This window comes from Neovison vison, chromosome 6 (genome assembly GCF_020171115.1).
Source record: "Neovison vison isolate M4711 chromosome 6, ASM_NN_V1, whole genome shotgun sequence".
Lineage (NCBI taxonomy): Eukaryota > Metazoa > Chordata > Mammalia > Carnivora > Mustelidae > Neogale > Neogale vison.
Genome location: NC_058096.1, coordinates 203,585,121 through 203,603,245, shown reverse-complemented (window position 1 = coordinate 203,603,245; position 18,125 = coordinate 203,585,121). Strand labels below are relative to the sequence as shown.

The 18,125-nt window shown below is 41.7% G+C and overlaps 1 protein-coding gene and 1 non-coding gene across 2 annotated transcripts; one reads left to right on the top strand and one right to left on the bottom strand.

The window, feature by feature from the left end:
* Positions 1-1,998: 1,998 nt before the first annotated feature.
* IQCF1 (IQ motif containing F1) lies at positions 1,999-5,162 on the bottom strand. Its single transcript, XM_044254857.1, has 4 exons — positions 5,136-5,162; positions 3,388-3,498; positions 3,182-3,253; positions 1,999-2,445 (listed from the first exon to the last, which is right to left on the bottom strand). Exons 1-4 carry the CDS (start codon positions 5,160-5,162, stop codon positions 1,999-2,001), a joined length of 657 nt encoding a protein of 218 aa, XP_044110792.1.
* A 3,647-nt stretch (positions 5,163-8,809) lies between these two features.
* Positions 8,810-8,916, top strand: LOC122910968. Its single transcript, XR_006385318.1, has one exon. It is a non-coding gene; the product is annotated as a U6 spliceosomal RNA (small nuclear RNA).
* Positions 8,917-18,125: the final 9,209 nt, after the last annotated feature.

Below are 18,125 nucleotides of genomic sequence, written 5' to 3'. Positions count from 1 at the left end.
GAAGAATGAAACTGGACCATTTCCTCACACCACACACAAAAATAAACTCAAAATGGATGGAAGACTTCAATGTGAGACAGGGTTCTATCAAAATCCTAGAGGAGAACACAGGCAGCAACCTCTTCGACCTTGGCTGCAGTAACTTCTTGCTAGATGTGTTCCAGAGGCAAGGGAAACAAAAGCAAAAATGAACTATTGGAACTTCATCAGGCTAAAAAGCTATTGCACAGCGAAGGAAACAATCAACAAAACTAAAAGGCAGGGGCACCTGGGTGGCTCAGTCAGCTAAGTCAGTTAAGTGTCTGCCTTCAGCTCAGGTGGTGATCTTGGGGTCCTGGGATCGAGCCCATATTGGACTCCCTACTCAGTGAGCAGTCTGCTTCTCCCTCTCCCTCTGCCCTTCCCCACTGATGCTTGTGCTCTCTCTCCCTCAAATAAATAAATAAAATCTTAAAAAAAAAACTTAAAAGACAACCTATGGAATGGGAGAAGATATTTGTAAATGACATATCAGATATGACAGAGTCACCAGAGTGACAGCCTAAGCTTGTTCTTTTAGTGGGCCCTTTATCATCACCTAGGCCCCAATTCCACCCCAGGTGGCAACGTTTTGTAGGAAGTGACTGTCGGAGGCCCCAGCTCCAGCAGCCTCTGCTTAGACTGACCCGGAGAGAGGGTGAGGGAGACATGGCCAGTCCTTCTCAACTCTTGATCTGTGACCTGACACTCACTAGAGGGTTGAGCTAGCAGTGGAGTGCCTTCTTTCCTATCTCCACCCCCGTGGAACCTCCCACACTACCAGATCTGAAGGGGAATACATCCTAGCCTCCATTCAGGGTAAAGCACAGAGGTTAAAGTGGGAACAGGGACTGGGGTTATGCACAGTCCAGTTTGGGTCTCAGATTCTGACTTGGAGGCTATGTATGAGGATACAGTCACCAGTTGGGTAGGGAGCTGTTTAAGGCAGACAGGAAGCTATTGAAGGAGGCCATTGAGGGGACATGGCTGCCCATTGACTTGCAAGCTGGACCCAGGCGACTGATGGTTCCTGCCTCCTTCCTTGTCCTTGGAATGTGCATGCCACCCACCATCCCACAGTGAGAGCCATTTTCAAGGACACAATCTTGAGAGAACCATGTGGTTTTGAGAACATCTGGACAATATATGTGACTGAAACCTGTTAAGGCCTCTATGTAAATTTTGAAGATCCTGACAGGCCGTGGGCTCCTGGGTGACTCCATTGGTTGAGAATCTGACTCTTGGTTTTAGCTCAGATCATGATTTCGTGGGTTGTGGGATCGAGACCCAAGTTAGGCTCCGTGCTCAGTAGGGAGTCTGCTTAAAGAGTTTCTCCCTCTGCCCCTCCCCCACTCCCTCTCTCTAAAATAAATGAATACATCTTTTTAAAAAAAATATTTTAGCAAGTGAGACCTACTCACCTTGCAGCCACCCAAGCGAAGCTTCATATGCAAGTTCACTTGCTTATTAAATTTGCTACCTGCCAATCTAGAATGGCCTGCTTCCTCCGTCTGTCTCTCCTTGCCCTCTGTGTATGGGGGCGAGTTTATGAACCAATGGGAGCCAGGATCACAAAGTCTGGGATGGGTGGGCTCCTTTCAGTCATGGGGGTAAGAGAGCAAGCCCCGAACAACTAGACCTAGGTGGGTGAATTCTTGACAAATGTGCTGCCATTGCCATCACTAACCACCACCCTCCAGACCTCCCTTATATGCAACTTTGGGGAGGGGCACCATTTACATGAAGGATGTTCGAGTTGGCCAACATGGCAGACCTGTTCCGCCAACTCTTCTACTTATGGCAGACCTTGCAAATTAATCACAGTCTACTCAGTCTGGAAAGAGTTTCAGAATTCTTCCCTAGAATCCTCGGACAACCCCTGCCCATTCCTCCACGCTAGCATATGAGATGCTAAGTATCTGCTATCATTTTCCCTGACCTCCTGGAACTTGTCAAAGAGAAAGTCTGGGGAAGACCACTTCACTGTTTTATTGGGAGGGGAATACACTCTGACACAATGCAAGGCCCTGAGCCCAGCAAGATCTCTAGCTCGAGATGCAGATGGTTGGCCGTGACTCTGTAATGGCCCTTGATGAAACCCCGGGAAGCACAGGAGTGGCATCTCCAGTAGGCCTGGATGATGCGGGCAGCATTGAGCAACCGGCAATAGCGCCTACGGATACGCCACATGCGAACCCAGGACTGCAGCTTGACCGCTGCCCACTCCTTCCGTGTAAAGTTCTCTAGCGCTGCTCGCCGCCTCTTCTCCATCATACTTGTCAGGATTTGCTTCCACCAGCGCTGAATGACCAATGCTCTCAGTACTGCATGCAGCAGTGTCCGGCGTACCAGGGTGCCCCGCCACCAGGCCTGGATCTTTATGACTTCTAGATTACTGGTAGAGGGCTTATCTTGTTGTTCTGGGAGCTTGCGAGAAAAAAGAAGGGACATTCAAAGAATGTCCCCCACCCACTTGAGTCTTGGGCATGTCAGAAGGGGACCCTGATTCCCTATCAACAATAAGTCCTTCTTCTGGAGCTCAGTAGCACTGGACAGGCACTGGTTGGAACCAGAAGACCAGGTAGGTGTCCTATCTCTACCACTCTCAGGTTAATGGACATGGACACATGTTGATCTCTGAATCTCAAAGTCCTGCTCTATAAAATGGGGGTATGTCTGCCCTGTCTACCCGGTTTTATATGGATCAAGTTGGCCAGCCTAAGGTCAGACTAGGACAAGATCTATGGGTCAAAGAGTTACATATTCCACTTGAATGTGACCAACTAATCAGGACCCATGATCCCTCCCTTCCAACCCCACCCACTTACTAGAGAAGTAGTATCCTTTGCTAATCCTGTCTTTTCATCCTTGATTCCAGCTCCAAATCACATCTGGCTCTCTTCCTCTATCATGTTATAGTATTAAGTCCACCCCCATAAAGTTCTACCTCGTATCTCTTTCCCATCCTTATTTCTCTTGACTTTCACGTTTTAAGTCTTCATTAACAAGCAAACATATGTGAATAAGCTCAAATAAACACACACATACACCCATGCACTGTTGATTAAGCCCAGCTTCCCGCATGTTGACCATTCTGTTCCACAAACACAACCCTTATATTCCTAGCCCCAGCCCTGTGTGGCCTTGGGGGAGGGGCTCTTACTTGTTTATCTCCATTATTAGCACCACCCTCTTCCCCTGTCTTGGTGTCTTTATTTGTATCTACATCTTCAGCCTGAAAAAAAAAATGAGGAAAGAGAACAAACAAGATGAGTTTATTTCTGTTCTTAGCTCTGTATCATGCAAAAAACACTAGCCTCAAGCACTAGGACACAAGGACCAGAGGCATCCAATCAGGTTTCCTCCTACCTCCACCTTCTTCTCTGAGGTCAGTGATTCTGGGGATAAACTGGTCGGTTCCTCTTTCTTCTGAGGCTCATCTTGAGTTTGTTCATTAATTTGTTCAGGCTTCTCCTCCTCCTGAAATCAGCAGTTAGGGAAAAGGCAAGAGTGAAGTTGCCTTCCCTCCCTGTCTGTTCCGTATCCCACACATCCCCAGCTTCTGGGGCTTTCTGGAGTGTTCATATGCCAGGGGATCCCCTCATCTTAATTAAGAGATCTATGGGAACATCTCTAAAAAGACTGGTTCCTGTGTCTCTCACTTACTCACCATTGGTTCTACTTGGATTGGGTTTAGATGGTTCAAATCCCCTCAGGTCCTTGTTCCTCTAGCCATGGATAGGTAGATATAGTGGAGAGAGAGACCTATGATGTCATAAGGGCAGTTATGACTCAGGCACAAGAATGGCTCCCAATAGTTGAGCTCCCTCCAAGGAAAAGACAAAAGTGCTATCCATTCTTTTCTGCTGGAAATGGCCAAAGCCCCTAATATGAAAGCAAGAACCAGAAATATAGGCCCATCGATGTAAAGGTGTATAAACATAACCAGTCATTGGTAATATCCCCAACTGTTAAAATTGAGAATCAATTTATATAATATCCCTGATTGTTGGGGCACCTGTATGGCTCAGTGGGTTAAAGCCTCTGCCTTCAGCTTGGGTCATGATCCTGGGGTCCTGGGATTGAGCCCCGAGTCAGGCTCTCTGCTCAGCAGGGAGCCTGCTTCCTCCTCTCTCTCTCTCTGCCTGCCTCTCTGTCTACTTGTGATCTCTGTCTGTCAAATAAATAAAATAAAAAATATTTAAAGATAATAATATCCCTAATTGTTAAAATTGAGGATTGATTTAATGGTTAATAATATGCAGAGAATACTAACAAATTATAACTGTAAAAAAAATAATTAATTTAGGGGCACCTGGCTGGCTCTGTCAGTAGAGCATGTAACTCTTGATCTCAGGATCATGAGTTTAAGCCCCATTTTGGGCATAGAACTTACTTACCAGTAAATTTAAAAATCAAAATTTAAAAGAGAATAATGTATTTGATCTATAGGTACTGATGATGAAGTGTACCTAAGATATATTTATAAGTAAAAAAGTTGAAGATCATTATGATCCCATTTATGTAAATAAAACCATCAAGATACATAATTATACATCTATATTGTAAGTGCATATAAAGGGGAAGAAGGTTATATATACCAAATTGCTACCAATGATTATCTTGGAAGAGCTGAATTGCTGATCCATCCATACAATGCTCAGGGAACTCTATGAGGCTCCCAGGACCAGCTGGGGCCCCCATTTCAGACTACAGTGGGCTCAAGTGTTCTCCTATCTTCTGCCCCTGAAGGACTGAAGGCCATATCTTATGGGTGAGGAACAGCCACTACAGAAGTTCTTAGCTTTGTTCTTATTTCTGAATGGAAAAGACACTTGACACTACCCTAGACACTAGGTGGGACCCTCCCTACCCCAGGATGCTCCTGTTTTCTGAAAACCCACCTGGGTAATGTGAGTAGCGACTTTGAGAGTCACAGCCCCAGGTGTCACTGAGAGTGCATTTGCCACACCTTCCAGAACACTGAGATAAGTCTCATGACTGAGGAGTGGGAAGGGGCTAAGAGAATAGCAGGTAGGGTTCAAAATGTATCAAAGGAACATGGGTCATCTAACCAGACTCCATCAGGAAGCCAGCCCACAAGCCACTGAGGATACCTCATGGGCAGATTCCCCAACTAGCATATGGACATCCCTAGTACTCCATGTCAATCACCCATATACTCCTTTATCTATGGCTAGCTCCCTGTGTAGGCCCCTGAAGGTAGCAAGTAGGAACCTTTGCAGATGGCTAGTAAATACCCATAGAAAGCCAGATGACTCTGTGGAACTGAGAAAGAACACAAATTGAGCATTCAGCATTGCCCCGGGGGAAGCAAACAGGAGGCTATCAGAATCCAGCCTGGCTTTGCAAGATTGAGAGAAGACATACGATCTTAAGGATCCCCTCCAGAAGGAACAAGAAGTGTGGAGCAGGTGTATATATAGAAAAACTCCAAGAAAGCTTCAAAATCCTAGCAGGGCTGACAGAGAAAATGGTAGAAAGCTTATTTAAAGAAATAGTAGCTGAACACCTGAAACTAATGTAAATTGTATGCCAACTATACTTCAATAATTTAAAAAAGGAAGAAAGAATAGCTGAGATTATACGAACATGGGAAGACATTTGGCCATCCAGTTCATGGCCATCCAGTTCATTCAATCCAAATTCAATCCAAAGAAATTTTGTCAAAGACATGTTGTAGTAAAACTGTCTAAAATCAAAGATAAAGACTTTCAGGGGTGCCTGGGTGGCTCAGTCGGTTGGCATCTACCTTCAGCTCGGGTCATGATCCCTGGGATCAAGCCCCACACTGGCTCCCTGCTCCTTGGGGAGCTTGTTTCTCCTTCTCCCCACTCATGCTCTCTGACACTATTTCTGTCTGTCTCTCAAATAAATAAATAAAATCTTTAAAAAAAAAAGACTTTTGGAAGAAACAAGAGCAAAATTTTGTTACAAACAAGGGAATCCCCATAAGGTTATCAGTGGATTTCTCAGCAGAACAGGCTGTGAGAAAATGATGTATTCAAAGGGATGATATATTCAGAGTGCTGAAAGAAAAAACAGCCAACCAAGATTAAAGAAGTCCTTTAGAAATGAAGATGAGAAAAAGACTTTCCCAGATAAAAAGCTGAGAGTTCGTCTCTCTCACCACTAGAAATGCCTTATAAGAAATTCCAAAAGAAGTTCTTCAAGCTGAAGTTAAAGGAGGCTAATTAATAATAGAAATATATGAGAATATAAAGCATACTGGTAAAGTTAAGTATATAATCAAATTCAGAATATTCTAATATTGTAATTTGGTGGTGTGTTAATCACTTAACTCTAATACAAAGATTAAAGAACAAAAGTATTAAAAATCACTATAAAAAAAAAAAAAAAGGGACGCCTGGGTGGCTCAGTTGGTTGGACGACTGCCTTCAGCGCAGGTCATGATCCCGGAGTCCCGGGATCGGGTCCCACATCGGGCTCCCAGCTCCATGGGGAGTCTGCTTCGCTCTCTGACCTTCTCCTCGCTCATGCTCTCTCTCGTCTCTCTCTCAAATGAATAAATAAAATCTTTAAAAAAAATAAAAATAAAAATAAAATAAAATAAAAAAAAATAAAAATCACTATAGTGAGGCACCTGGGTTGCTCACTCTGTTGAGCATCAGACTCTTGGTTTCAGCTTAGGTCATGCTCTCTTTTGTGGTGAGATAGAGCCCCACACTGGGCTCTGTGCTCAGCAGGGAGTCTGCTTGGAGATTCCCTCTGCCCCTCTCCCCACTTGTGCACATCCTTTTCCTCTTTAAAATAGTAGATAATTTTTTAAAAGATTTTATTTATTTATTTGACAGAGAGAGATCACAGTAGACAGAGAGGCAGGCAGAGAGAGAGAGAGAGGGAAGCAGTCTCCCTGCTGAGCAGGGAGCCCGATGTGGGACTCGATCCCAGGACCCTGAGATCATGACCCAAGCCGAAGGCAGCAGCTTAACCCACTGAGCCACCCAGGTGCCCCGATAATTTTTTTTTAATTACTATATCTACAATAACTTGTCAGTGGATACACAATATAAAGAGATGTAAATTATGACATCAAAAAAATTGGGGAGGAAGAGTAAAAGGGTAGTTTGTGTATGCAATTGAAGTTATCAACTTAAAATAGACTATAAGATGTTTTATGTAAGCCTCATGGTAGCCACAAGGCAGAAACCTATAGTAAATACACAAAGGGATAAAAAAAAGTAATCAGGGGCACCTGGGTGGCTCAGTGGATTAAAGCCTCTGCCTTCAGCTCAGGTCATGATCTCAGGGTCCTGGGATCAAGCACTGCATTGGGCTCTCTGCTCGGCAGGGAGCCTGCTTCCTCCTCTCTCTCTGCCTGCCTCTCCGCCTATTTGTGATCTCTGTCTGTCAAATAAATTTTAAAAATTAAATAAAAATCTTTAAAAAAAAGAAATCAAAGCATACAACTGTAGGGGCGCTTGTCTGGCTAAGTCGGGAGAATGTGGGACTCTTTGGGTTGTAAGTTTGAGTCCCACATCGAGTATAGAGATTACTTTAAAATATATATATTTTTAAAAGATTTTATTTATTTATTCATCAGAGAAAGAGAGTACAAGCCGGGAGAGTGGCAGACAGAGCAGGCAGAGGGAGAAGCAGGTTCCCACTGAGCAAGGAGCCCAACACAGGACTTGATCCCTGGGATCATGACCCAAGCCAAAGGCAGATGCTTAACTGACTGAGCCACACAGGCATCCCCAAAAAAAAAAAATCTTAAAAAAAAAAAAGCATACCAACTATGGAAAAAAATCCAAAATATCAAAGAAAGACAGCAAGAGAAGAAAGGAATAAAAGAACTACAAAAGAGCCAGAACACAATTAATAAGATGGCATTAGTAAATTCTTACCTATGAGTAAGTACTTTAAATGTAAATGGATTAAATTCTCCAATCAAAATACATAGAGTGACTAAATGAACAAAAAGAATGACCCAAGTATATGCTTTAATAGAGACTCACTTCAACTTTAAGGATACACATAAGCTAAAAGTGATGGAGTGGAAAAAGATATTCCATGCAAATGAAACCAAAAGACAGCAGGGTACACACTTAGACAAAATAGACTTACGTTATCTGATTTCAAGACTTCCTGTCTTGGGGCACCTGGGTGGCTCAGTGGGTTAAAGCCTCTATCTTTGACTCAGGTCATGATCTCGGGGTCCTTGGATCGAGCCCCACATCAGACTTTCTGCTCAGTGGGGCACCTGCTCCCCCACCTCTCTCTCTGACTGCCTCTCTGCCTGCTTGTGATCTCTCTCTCTGTCAAATAAATAGGTAAAATCTTTAAAAAGAAGAAAAAAAAGACTTTCTCTCTTGAAAGACTATAATGTTACAGTAATCAAGACAATGTGGTTTTAGTGTAAGAAGAGACAATAGATCAATGAAACAGAATAAAGAAGCCAGAAATAGATAAAAATTTACACAGGTATGGATTTTTTTAATGTCAAGATAATTCAGTGCAGAAAGGAAATGGATCTTCAGTTTGGGGGTGGTAGGAATCTTGACACTTATCTAAAATTACAGACAACACACACCCACACAGGATGGATCACAGACCTAAACAAAAACTAAAGCTAAAACGGTAAAGCTTATAGAAGAAAACCCATAGGAATTATTTTGTGACCTTGGAGTTGACAAAAATTTCTTAGGGCAGAGAAAAACACTAAGTAAAACACAAAAGTTTGATAGGATGGACTTCATCCAAATTAAAACTGTTCATGAAAAGACAACATTTTTGAAAGTCAGCTGGGGTGCTCACTTTAGCAGCACATACACTAAAATTGGAACATTACAGAAAAGATTAGCATGGCCCCTTTACAAGCATGACACACAAGTATGTGAAATGTTCCATATTTTTCCAACATGGTGATCATAGTCAACAATACTGTACAGCGTGTTTGAAAGTTGCTAAGAGAGTAAATCTTAAAAGTTCTCTTAACAAGAGGCCCCTGGGTGGCCCAGTCGGTTAAGCATCTGACTGGCTCAGGTCATGATCTCTGGGCCCTGGAATCGAGCCCGGTGTCAGGCTCCATATTCAGTGGGGAGTCTGCTTGTCCCTCTCCTTCTGCCCTCCCCCATTTGTTCTCCCTCAGAAGAATAAATAAAATCTTGAAAAAATTATGTTAATAATAAAAAAAGCTATAACTATGCAATGATAGATATTGTGATAAACATTTTGGAGTATATACAAATATCGAATCATTATGTTGTACACCTGTAACTAATATAATCTTGTATGTCAATTATACCTCAATTTTTAAAAAAGTCACAGACTAAAAAAAAAGGTCACAAATTGAGGAAAAGAACACACACACACACACACGGAGAGAGAGAGAATGTATATATTGTGTTCATATATAAATGCATGTGCATATATATATAAACAAATGTGTATATACAACATGTGTATATATATATATATATATATATATATATATATATATATTTGACAAAGATCTCATATCCAGGATAGAAGATCTTCTGCAACTTGAGAATAGAGATAAGCAACCCAATTGGCAAAAGACTTAAATCAATACTTCATAGAAGAAGATATACTTCTGGCTGATTCAATCAGTAAAGCATGTGACTCTTTTTTTAAAAAAAACATTTTATTTATTTATTTGACAGAGATTACAAGTAGGCAGAGAGGCAGGCAGAGAGAGAGGGGGAAGCAGGCTCACTGCTGAGCAGAGACTGATGCTGGGCTTGATCCCATCACGCTGGAATCATGACCGGAGCTGGAGGCTCTGGTGCCCTGAGCATGTAACTCTTGATCTTGGAGTTGTGAGTTTGATCTTCACATTGGGTGTAGATTAAAAAATAAAAATCTTTCAGGGCACCTGGGTGGCTCAGTCAGTTGAACATCCGACTCTTGATTTCAGCTCAGTAAGTTATAATCTCAGGGTTGTGAGATCAACCCCCACATCAGGCTCCACACTGGGCATGGAGCCTACTTAAGATTCTCTCTCCTCTCTCTCTGCCCCACCCCCACCCACCCACACACACATGAACAGTTTCTCAACATCATTATTGATTAAGGAAAAGCAAAACTTAAATCACAATGGGATACCACTACTTATTAAAATGGTTGAATTAAAAAAATTTTTTAGACTGTTGGTGGGAATGCAAGCTGGTGCAGCCACTCTGGAAAACAATATGGAGGTTCCTCAAAGAGTTTAAAATAGAGCTACATGAGGCACCTGGGTGGTGTATCTCCCTGATATGAGGAATTTTAGAGACAAGGCGTGCGGTTATGGGGGGTAGAGAGGGTAGAGAGGGAAAAAATGAAACAAGATGGGATCGGGGGGAGACAAACCATAAAAGACCCTTAATCTCATGAAAAAAACTGAGGGTTGCTGGTAGGTGGGGGGTAGGGAGAGGGTGGTTGGGTTATGGACATTGGGGAGGGTATGTGCTATGGTGAGTGCTGTGAAGTATGTAAGCCTGATGATTCACAGACCTGTACCCCTGGGGCAAATAATACATTATATGTTAATAAAAATTTTTTTTTTAGAAATTGAGAACCAAACATTGGTAAAGTGGAACAACCAATTTGGAAATTAGTTTGGCTGCTCCTGATAAAATTAAGCATACACCTACACCTACTCTGTGACTCAGCAATTCCATTCCTAGATATTTACTTAAGAGAAATGAAGATGTATGTTCATAAAAAGACTTGTACAGGAATGCTCATAGCATTAAATTAGTAACAATTAAATACTGGAGACAACTCAAATATCTATACACAGAAGCGTGGATAAATAAATATTATGAGTTTACTCATAAAATACTATTAATCCGTAAAAAGCAAAAGACTAATGATAGATACAAACAATGACACTGACAAATCTTACAGACATCATGTTGGGGGGAAGGCCTCCCTTTGTATACATTGTTTAATTCCATATATGAAGTTTTTTAACATGCAAAACTAATAATACATAGTGATAGAAATTGAACTGTGGTTGCCCCTGGGAATTGGGATGGATTAGAAAGAAGCACAAAGGAATTTTCTGGGGTAATAGAAGTGTCTTCTATCTTGTTGAGGTATGGATTTATGGGATATATGGATTTGTCAAGGTTCATTTATTTTTTAATTTTTTTAAGATTTTATTTATTTATTTGACAGAGAGATCACAAGTAGGCAGAGAGACAGGCGGGGGGGGGGGGAAGCAGGCTCCCTGCTGAGCAAGACCCCTATTCAGGACTTGATCCCAGGACCCTGAGATCATGACCTGAGTGAGCCGAAGGCAGAGGCTTAACCCACTGAGCCACCCAGGTGCCCCTCAAGACTCTTTTAACTGAACATTTAAAATTTCTTCATTTCATTATACATAAACTATACCTTGATTTTTTTAGATGAAGTTAAAATAAAACCATTTTCAGAAAAACAAGAGTTCAGAGAACAAAATTGCTAGCAGATTCACACTATAAGAAATGCTAAAGGAAGATGCCAAATGGAAGCCTGCATCAGCAGGTAGAAACAACAGTCCAGAAGTAGTAATGTTGGGGTGCCTGGGTGGTTCCGTGGGTTGTCTCTGCCTTCGGCTCTCTCAGGTCATGATCTCAGGGTCCTGGGATCAAGTCCTGAATAGGGGTCTTGCTCAGCAGGGAGCCTGCTTCCCCCCCCTCTCTCTGCCTGTCTCTCTGCCTACTTGTGATCTCTCTGTCAAATAAATAAATAAAATCTTAAAAAAAAAAAAGAAGTAGTAATGTTGGATAAACAGAAAAGACCACCTTTTTTAAAAAACACTTTTTATTTTAATTCCAGTATACTTAACCTACAGTGTTATATTAGTTTCAGGTATACAATATAGTCATTCAACAATTTTATACATTGGTCAGCGCTCATCATAAGAAGTACATTCCTTAATCCCCTTCATGTTCCCATCATTCCACCCACCTCCCCTCCAGTAACCACCAGTTTGTTCTCCATAGTTAAGAGTTTATTTCTTGATTTGTCTCCTCTCTCTTTTTCCCCCCTTTGTTCGTTTTGTTTCTTATATTCCACATGTGAGTGAAATCATGTGGTATTGTCTTTCTCTGACATTTCACTTAGCATTATACTCTCTAGATCCATCCATGTTGTTGTAAATGGCAAGATTTCATGATTTTAAGGCTGAATAATATTCCTGTATGTGTGTGTGACATCTTTTTTTTTAAAGATTTATTTATTTATATGAGAGAGAGCATGAGTGGGAGGATCAGAGAGAGAGGGAGAGAAAATCTCAAGCAGACTGCATGCTGAGCATGGAGCCCGATGCAGGGCTTGATCTCAGGACACTGAAATCACAACTTATGCTGAAACCAAGAGTCAGATGCTTAACCAACTGTGCCACCCAGCACCCCACATCTTCCTTATTTATTCCTCTATTGGTGGACACTTAGGCTGCTTCCATAATTTGGCTATTGCAAATAATGTTGCAATAAGCATAGGCGTACATATATCCTTCAAAATAAGTGTTTTTGTATTTAAAAATTTAAAAATTTTGTATTAAAAATTATTTATTTAAATTCAATTTAGTCAACATATACTATATTATCAGTTTTAGGGGTTGGATTTAGTGATTCGTTAGTTGCATGTAACACCCAGTGCTCATTATATCAAATGCCTTTCTTATTGCCCACCACCCAATTACCTTATCTCCCCATCCACCGCCCCTCCAACAACCTTCAGTTGGTTTCCTAGAGTTCAGCACCTCTTATGGTTTGTCTCCTTCTCGAACTTCATCTTATTTTATTTTTCTTTCCCTTCCCCTATGTTCAGCTCTTTTGTTTCTTAAATTCCACATATGAGTGAAATTAATGGTATTTGTTTTTCTCTGACTGACCTATTTAGCTTAGCATAATACCCTCTAGTTTCATCCATGTTGTTGCAAATGCAAGATTTAGTTCTTTTTGATGGCTAAGTAATATTGTGTGTGTGTGCGTGTGAGACATCTTTTTAAATTTAATTTTTTTAAAGATTTCACCCATTTATTTGACAGAAAACACAAGCAGGGGGAGGGGCAGAGGGAGAGGGATAAGCAGATTCCCCACTGAACAGAGAGCCTGATGTGGGACTTCATCCCAGGACCCTGGGACCATGACCTGAACTGAAGACAGCCACCTAACCAACTGAACCACCCAGGAACACCTTATATCTCTCTTTTTTAAAAAGATTGTATTTATTTGTTTGAGAGAGACAAAGCAAGAGCACTATGTAGGCATGGGCAGAGGAAAAAGCAGACTCCCTGATGAGCAGGGAGCTCAATGCCAGGTTCAATCCCAGAATCCCAGGATCATGACCAAGTCAAAGGCAGATGCTTAACCGACTGAGCCATCCGGGTGCCCCTATACCACATCTTCTTTATCCATTCGTCTGTCAAAGGATATCTGGGATCTTTCCATACTTTGGCTATTGTGGACAATGTTGCTGTAAACATTGGGGTCCATGGGTCTCTTCAAATCACTAGGTTTGTATCCTTCAGGTAAATACCTACTAGTGCAATTGCTGGGTCATAGGGTCTTCTATTTTCAACTTTTTGAAGAAACTCCATACTGTTTTCTAGAGCGCCTGTACCAGTTTGCATTCCTACCAACAGTGTAAGAGGGTTCCCCTCTCTCTGCATCCTCAACCAACATCTGTTGCTCCCTGAATTTAATTTTAGCCATTCTGACTGGTGTGAGGTGATATCTCATTGTGCTTTTGATTTGTACTTTCCTGATGCTGAGGGATGTTGAGCACTTTTTTCATGTGTCTGGTAGCCATTTGTATGTCTTCATTGGAGCAAAGTCTGTTCATGTCTTCTGCCCATTTCTTGACTGGATTTTTTGCTTTTGATTGTTGAGTCTGTTAAGTTCTTTATAGATTTTGGATACGAGCCCTTTATCTGATATGTCATTTGCAAATATCTTCTCCCATTCCATAGGTTGTCTTTTAGGGTTTTTTTTTTAGATTTTATTTATTTATTTGAGGGAGAGAGAGCACAAGCATCAGTGGGGAAGGGCAGAGGGAGAGGGAGAAGCAGATTCCTCACTGAGTAGGGAGTCCAATATGGGCTCAATCCCAGGACCCCACGATCACCACCTGAGCTGAAGGCAGACACTTAACTGACTTAGCTGACTGAGCCACCCAGGTGCCCCTGCCTTTTAGTTTTGTTGATTGTTTCCTTCGCTGTGCAAATAGCTTTTTAGCCTGATGAAGTTCCAATAGTTCATTTTTGCTTTTGTTTCCCTTGCCTCTGGAACACATCTAGCAAGAAGTTACTGCAGCCAAGGTCGAAGAGGTTGCTGCCTGTGTTCTCCTCTAGGATTTTGATAGATCCCTGTCTCACATTGAAGTCTTCCATCCATTTTGAGTTTATTTTTGTGTGTGGTGTGAGGAAATGGTCCAGTTTCATTCTTCTGCATGGAGCTGTCCAATTTTCCCAACACCATTTGTTGAAAAGACTGTCTTTTTTCCATCAGATTTCTTTCCTGCTTTGTTAAGGATCCATTTCTGTGTTCTCTATTTTGTTTCTTTGATCTATGCGTCTGTTTTTGTGCCAGGGCCATACTGTCTTGATGATTACAGCTTTGTAATACAGCTTGAAATCCAAAATTGTGATGCCTCCAGCTTTGGTTTTCTTTTTCAGCATTACTTTGGCTAATTGGAGTCTTTTCTGGTTCCATACAAATTTTAGGATTGTTTGTTCCAGCTCTGTGAAAAATGTTGATGATATTTTGACAGGGATTGCTTTGAATATGTAGATTGCTTTGGGTAGAATCGACATTTTAACAGTATGTTTTCTTTTTTTTTTTTTTTAAAGATTTTTTATTTATTTGACAGACAGAGATCACAAGTAGGCAGAGAGGCAGGCAGAGAGAGAGGAGGAAGCAGGCTCCCTGCAGAGCAGAGAGCCCGATGCGGGCCTCGATCCCAGGACCCTGAGATCATGACCTGAGCCGAAGGCAGCGGCTTAACCCACTGAGCCACCCAGGCGCCCAACAGTATGTTTTCTTTCAGTCCATGAGCATGGAATGTTTTTCCATTTCTTTGTGTCTTCCTCAATTTCTTTCATAAGTGTTCTATAGTTTTGAGAGTACAGATCCTTCACTTTTAGTATTTTTGTACTCTTTGGGTACATATCCAGTAGTGCAATTACTGGATCATAAAATAGTTCTCTTTCTAAATTTTTGAGAAACTCCATACTGTTTTCCAAAATGACTGCACCAGTCTGCATTCCCACCAACAGTGCACAAGGGTTCCTTTTTCTCCACATCCTTCCTGACACTTGTTGTTTCTTGCATTTATTTTAGCCATTCTGACAGGTGTGAGGTGATAATCTCATTGCAGTTTTGATTTATGTTTCCCTGATGATGAGTGATGTTGAACATCTTTTTTTTTTTTTTTAAGAATTTATTTATTTGACAGACAGAGATCACAAGTAGGCAGACAGGCAGGCAGAGAGGAAGGGAAGCAGGCTCCCTGCTGAGCAGAGAGCCTGATGCGGGGCTCAATCCCAGGACGCTGAGATCATGACCTGAACCGAAGGCAGAGGCTTTAACCCACTGAGCCACCCAGGCACCCCGTTGAACATGTTTTCATGTGTCTGTTGGCCATCTGAATGTCTAGAAAAGACCATCTTTTGAAATTTCTTTAAAATACCATTGAGTCCAGGGGTGCCTGGAGTAATCTCTCTGCCTGCCTCTCTGCCTACTTGTGATCTCCCTCTGTGTGTCAAATAAATAAATAAAATCTTTTTAAAAAATAAAAAATAAAATAAAATGCCATCAAGTCCAGTGCCAGCAAGATGGAACAAGGGTACTACAGCTAATCTTTCCCAATGATGACAACTAAAAATTCTGGATAGAATACAGAAAGCAACTGGACTCTGGAAAGTGGACAGTAGCAGATGGATTGGGGAAGAAAGTCTTGAAGAACAATCAGTTCTGGTTTCCATGTCATAACTGAAGGCAGCCCAAGATGCAGAAGTGCATTAGTGTGGTTGGCAAATAACCTGAGAGAGAGGCCCCTCTGACTAATTCTTAAGGAAAACCATCATTTAATGTTAGAAGTGTCAGACAACAATGTTGAAACAGTTATTATAACCATCTTCCATGATGGTAAAGGTGAATCCTTTCTAAATGAATGGAAACATAGTTCTCAGAAGAGACATCAAAACTAAAACGAAACTGTGGACTCAGTCAGTTAATTGTCTGCCTCCAGCTCAGGTCATGATCCCAGGGTCCTGGGATTGAATCCCGCATCAGGCTCCTTGCTCAGCAGGGAGACTGCCTCTCCCTCTGCCTGCCAATCTCCTTCCTTGTGCTCTCTCTCTGACAAATAAATAAAATCTTTAAAAAAAAAAAAACTAAACTAAACAGAAGTGGGCTACCTGGCTGGCTCAGTTGGTAGACTGTACGACTCTTGATCTTGGGGTTGTGAATTCAAGCCCCATGTTGGGTATAGAGATTACTTAAAAATAAACTTAAGAAAGAGGAGTCACGTGGAAACTTAACTGTAAAATACAATATCTGAAATAAAGAACTCATTGATAGCCTCATCGGCAGAATGCAGATGACAGAGAAATCAGTCAGTGAGCTTGAATACAAAATAATAAAAATGAGAGAATCCAACCAGAGAGAAAAAAAATATTGAGAAAAAAAATGAAAAGAGCCTCAGAAACCTGTGGGACAATAGTAGAAAGTCTAACCCTGACGTTATTGAGTCCCAGAAGAAAGAAATTGATGTAGAAAGAACTTGAGGAAAGGCTAAGAACTTTCCCAATTTGTGAAAGGCATACATTTACAAATTCAAGAATCTCAGCAAACACCAAAAAGGACATACTCAATCAATGACAAAAAGAAAAATAAATAAATAAAAGCGAACGAACTGATTCAAAAATGGGCAAAGGACTTGAACAGACATTTATCCAAAGAAGATATCTGAATGGCTAATAAGTGCATGAAGATACTCTACATCACAGTTAGGAAAATGCAAATCAAAACTACAATGTGATACCATCTCAAACTCAGTAGAATGGTCGTATCAAAAACAAAACAGAAAACAAGTGCTGGTGAGCATGTGGAGAAATTGAAACCCTTGTGCACTGCTGGTGGGAACGTAAAATGGTGCAGCCATTCTGGAAAACCATATGAAGGTTCCTCAAAAAATTAGCAATGGGATTACTATATGTCCCAGCAATTCCACTTCTAGGCATACACCCCAAAGAAACGAAAGCAGAGTCTTGAAGAGATATTCATGTGGCCACATTCCTAGCAGCATTATTCATGGTAGCTAAACACAGAAGCAGCCCAAGTGTCCAAGTTTAGGGATGGGTGACAAAATGTGGTGTATGCACACCATGGAATATTATTCAGCCTTAAAAAAGAGAAAGGAGATCCTGACACCTGCTAGAACATGAACACACCCTAACGTTACACTAAGTGAAATAAATCAGTCACCAAAAGGCAATATTGTATGATTCCACTTCTATGAGATACTTGGAGTAGTCAAAGTCATGGAAAGTAAAATGGTGGTTGCCAGGGGTTGGGGGAAGGGGGCCAGGGGAGCTACAGTTTCACAGGTACAGAGTTCCAGATTTATGGATGGTGATGACCGCTGCACCACAACGTGAATGTACCCAATGCCGGAATGGTACGCTTCAATATGGTGACATCAGTGGGGCACCTGGGTGGCTCGGGTCATGATTTCAGGGTCATGGGATCAAGTTCTGTGTCCATGCCCAGCATGGAGCCTGCTTAAGATTCTCTCCCTCTTTAACCACTTTAAACACACCCCTCCGGGGCGCCTGGGTGGCTCAGTGGGTTAAAGCCTCTGCTTTCGGCTCAGGTAATGATCCCAGGGTCCTGGGATCGAGCCCCGCATCGGGCTCCCTGCTCCACAGAGGAGCCTGCTTTCCTTCCTCTCTCTCTGCCTGCCTCTCTGCCTACTTGTGATCTTTGTCTGTCAAATAAATTAAAAAAAAAAAATTTTAAACACACCCCTCCTCCTGGCTCGCAAGCAAGCTTAGGAAAAAAAAAGCCTCTGCTAATTGATAAGAAAATTATGACATCAGCATTAAAAAATGGTGACAATGGTAA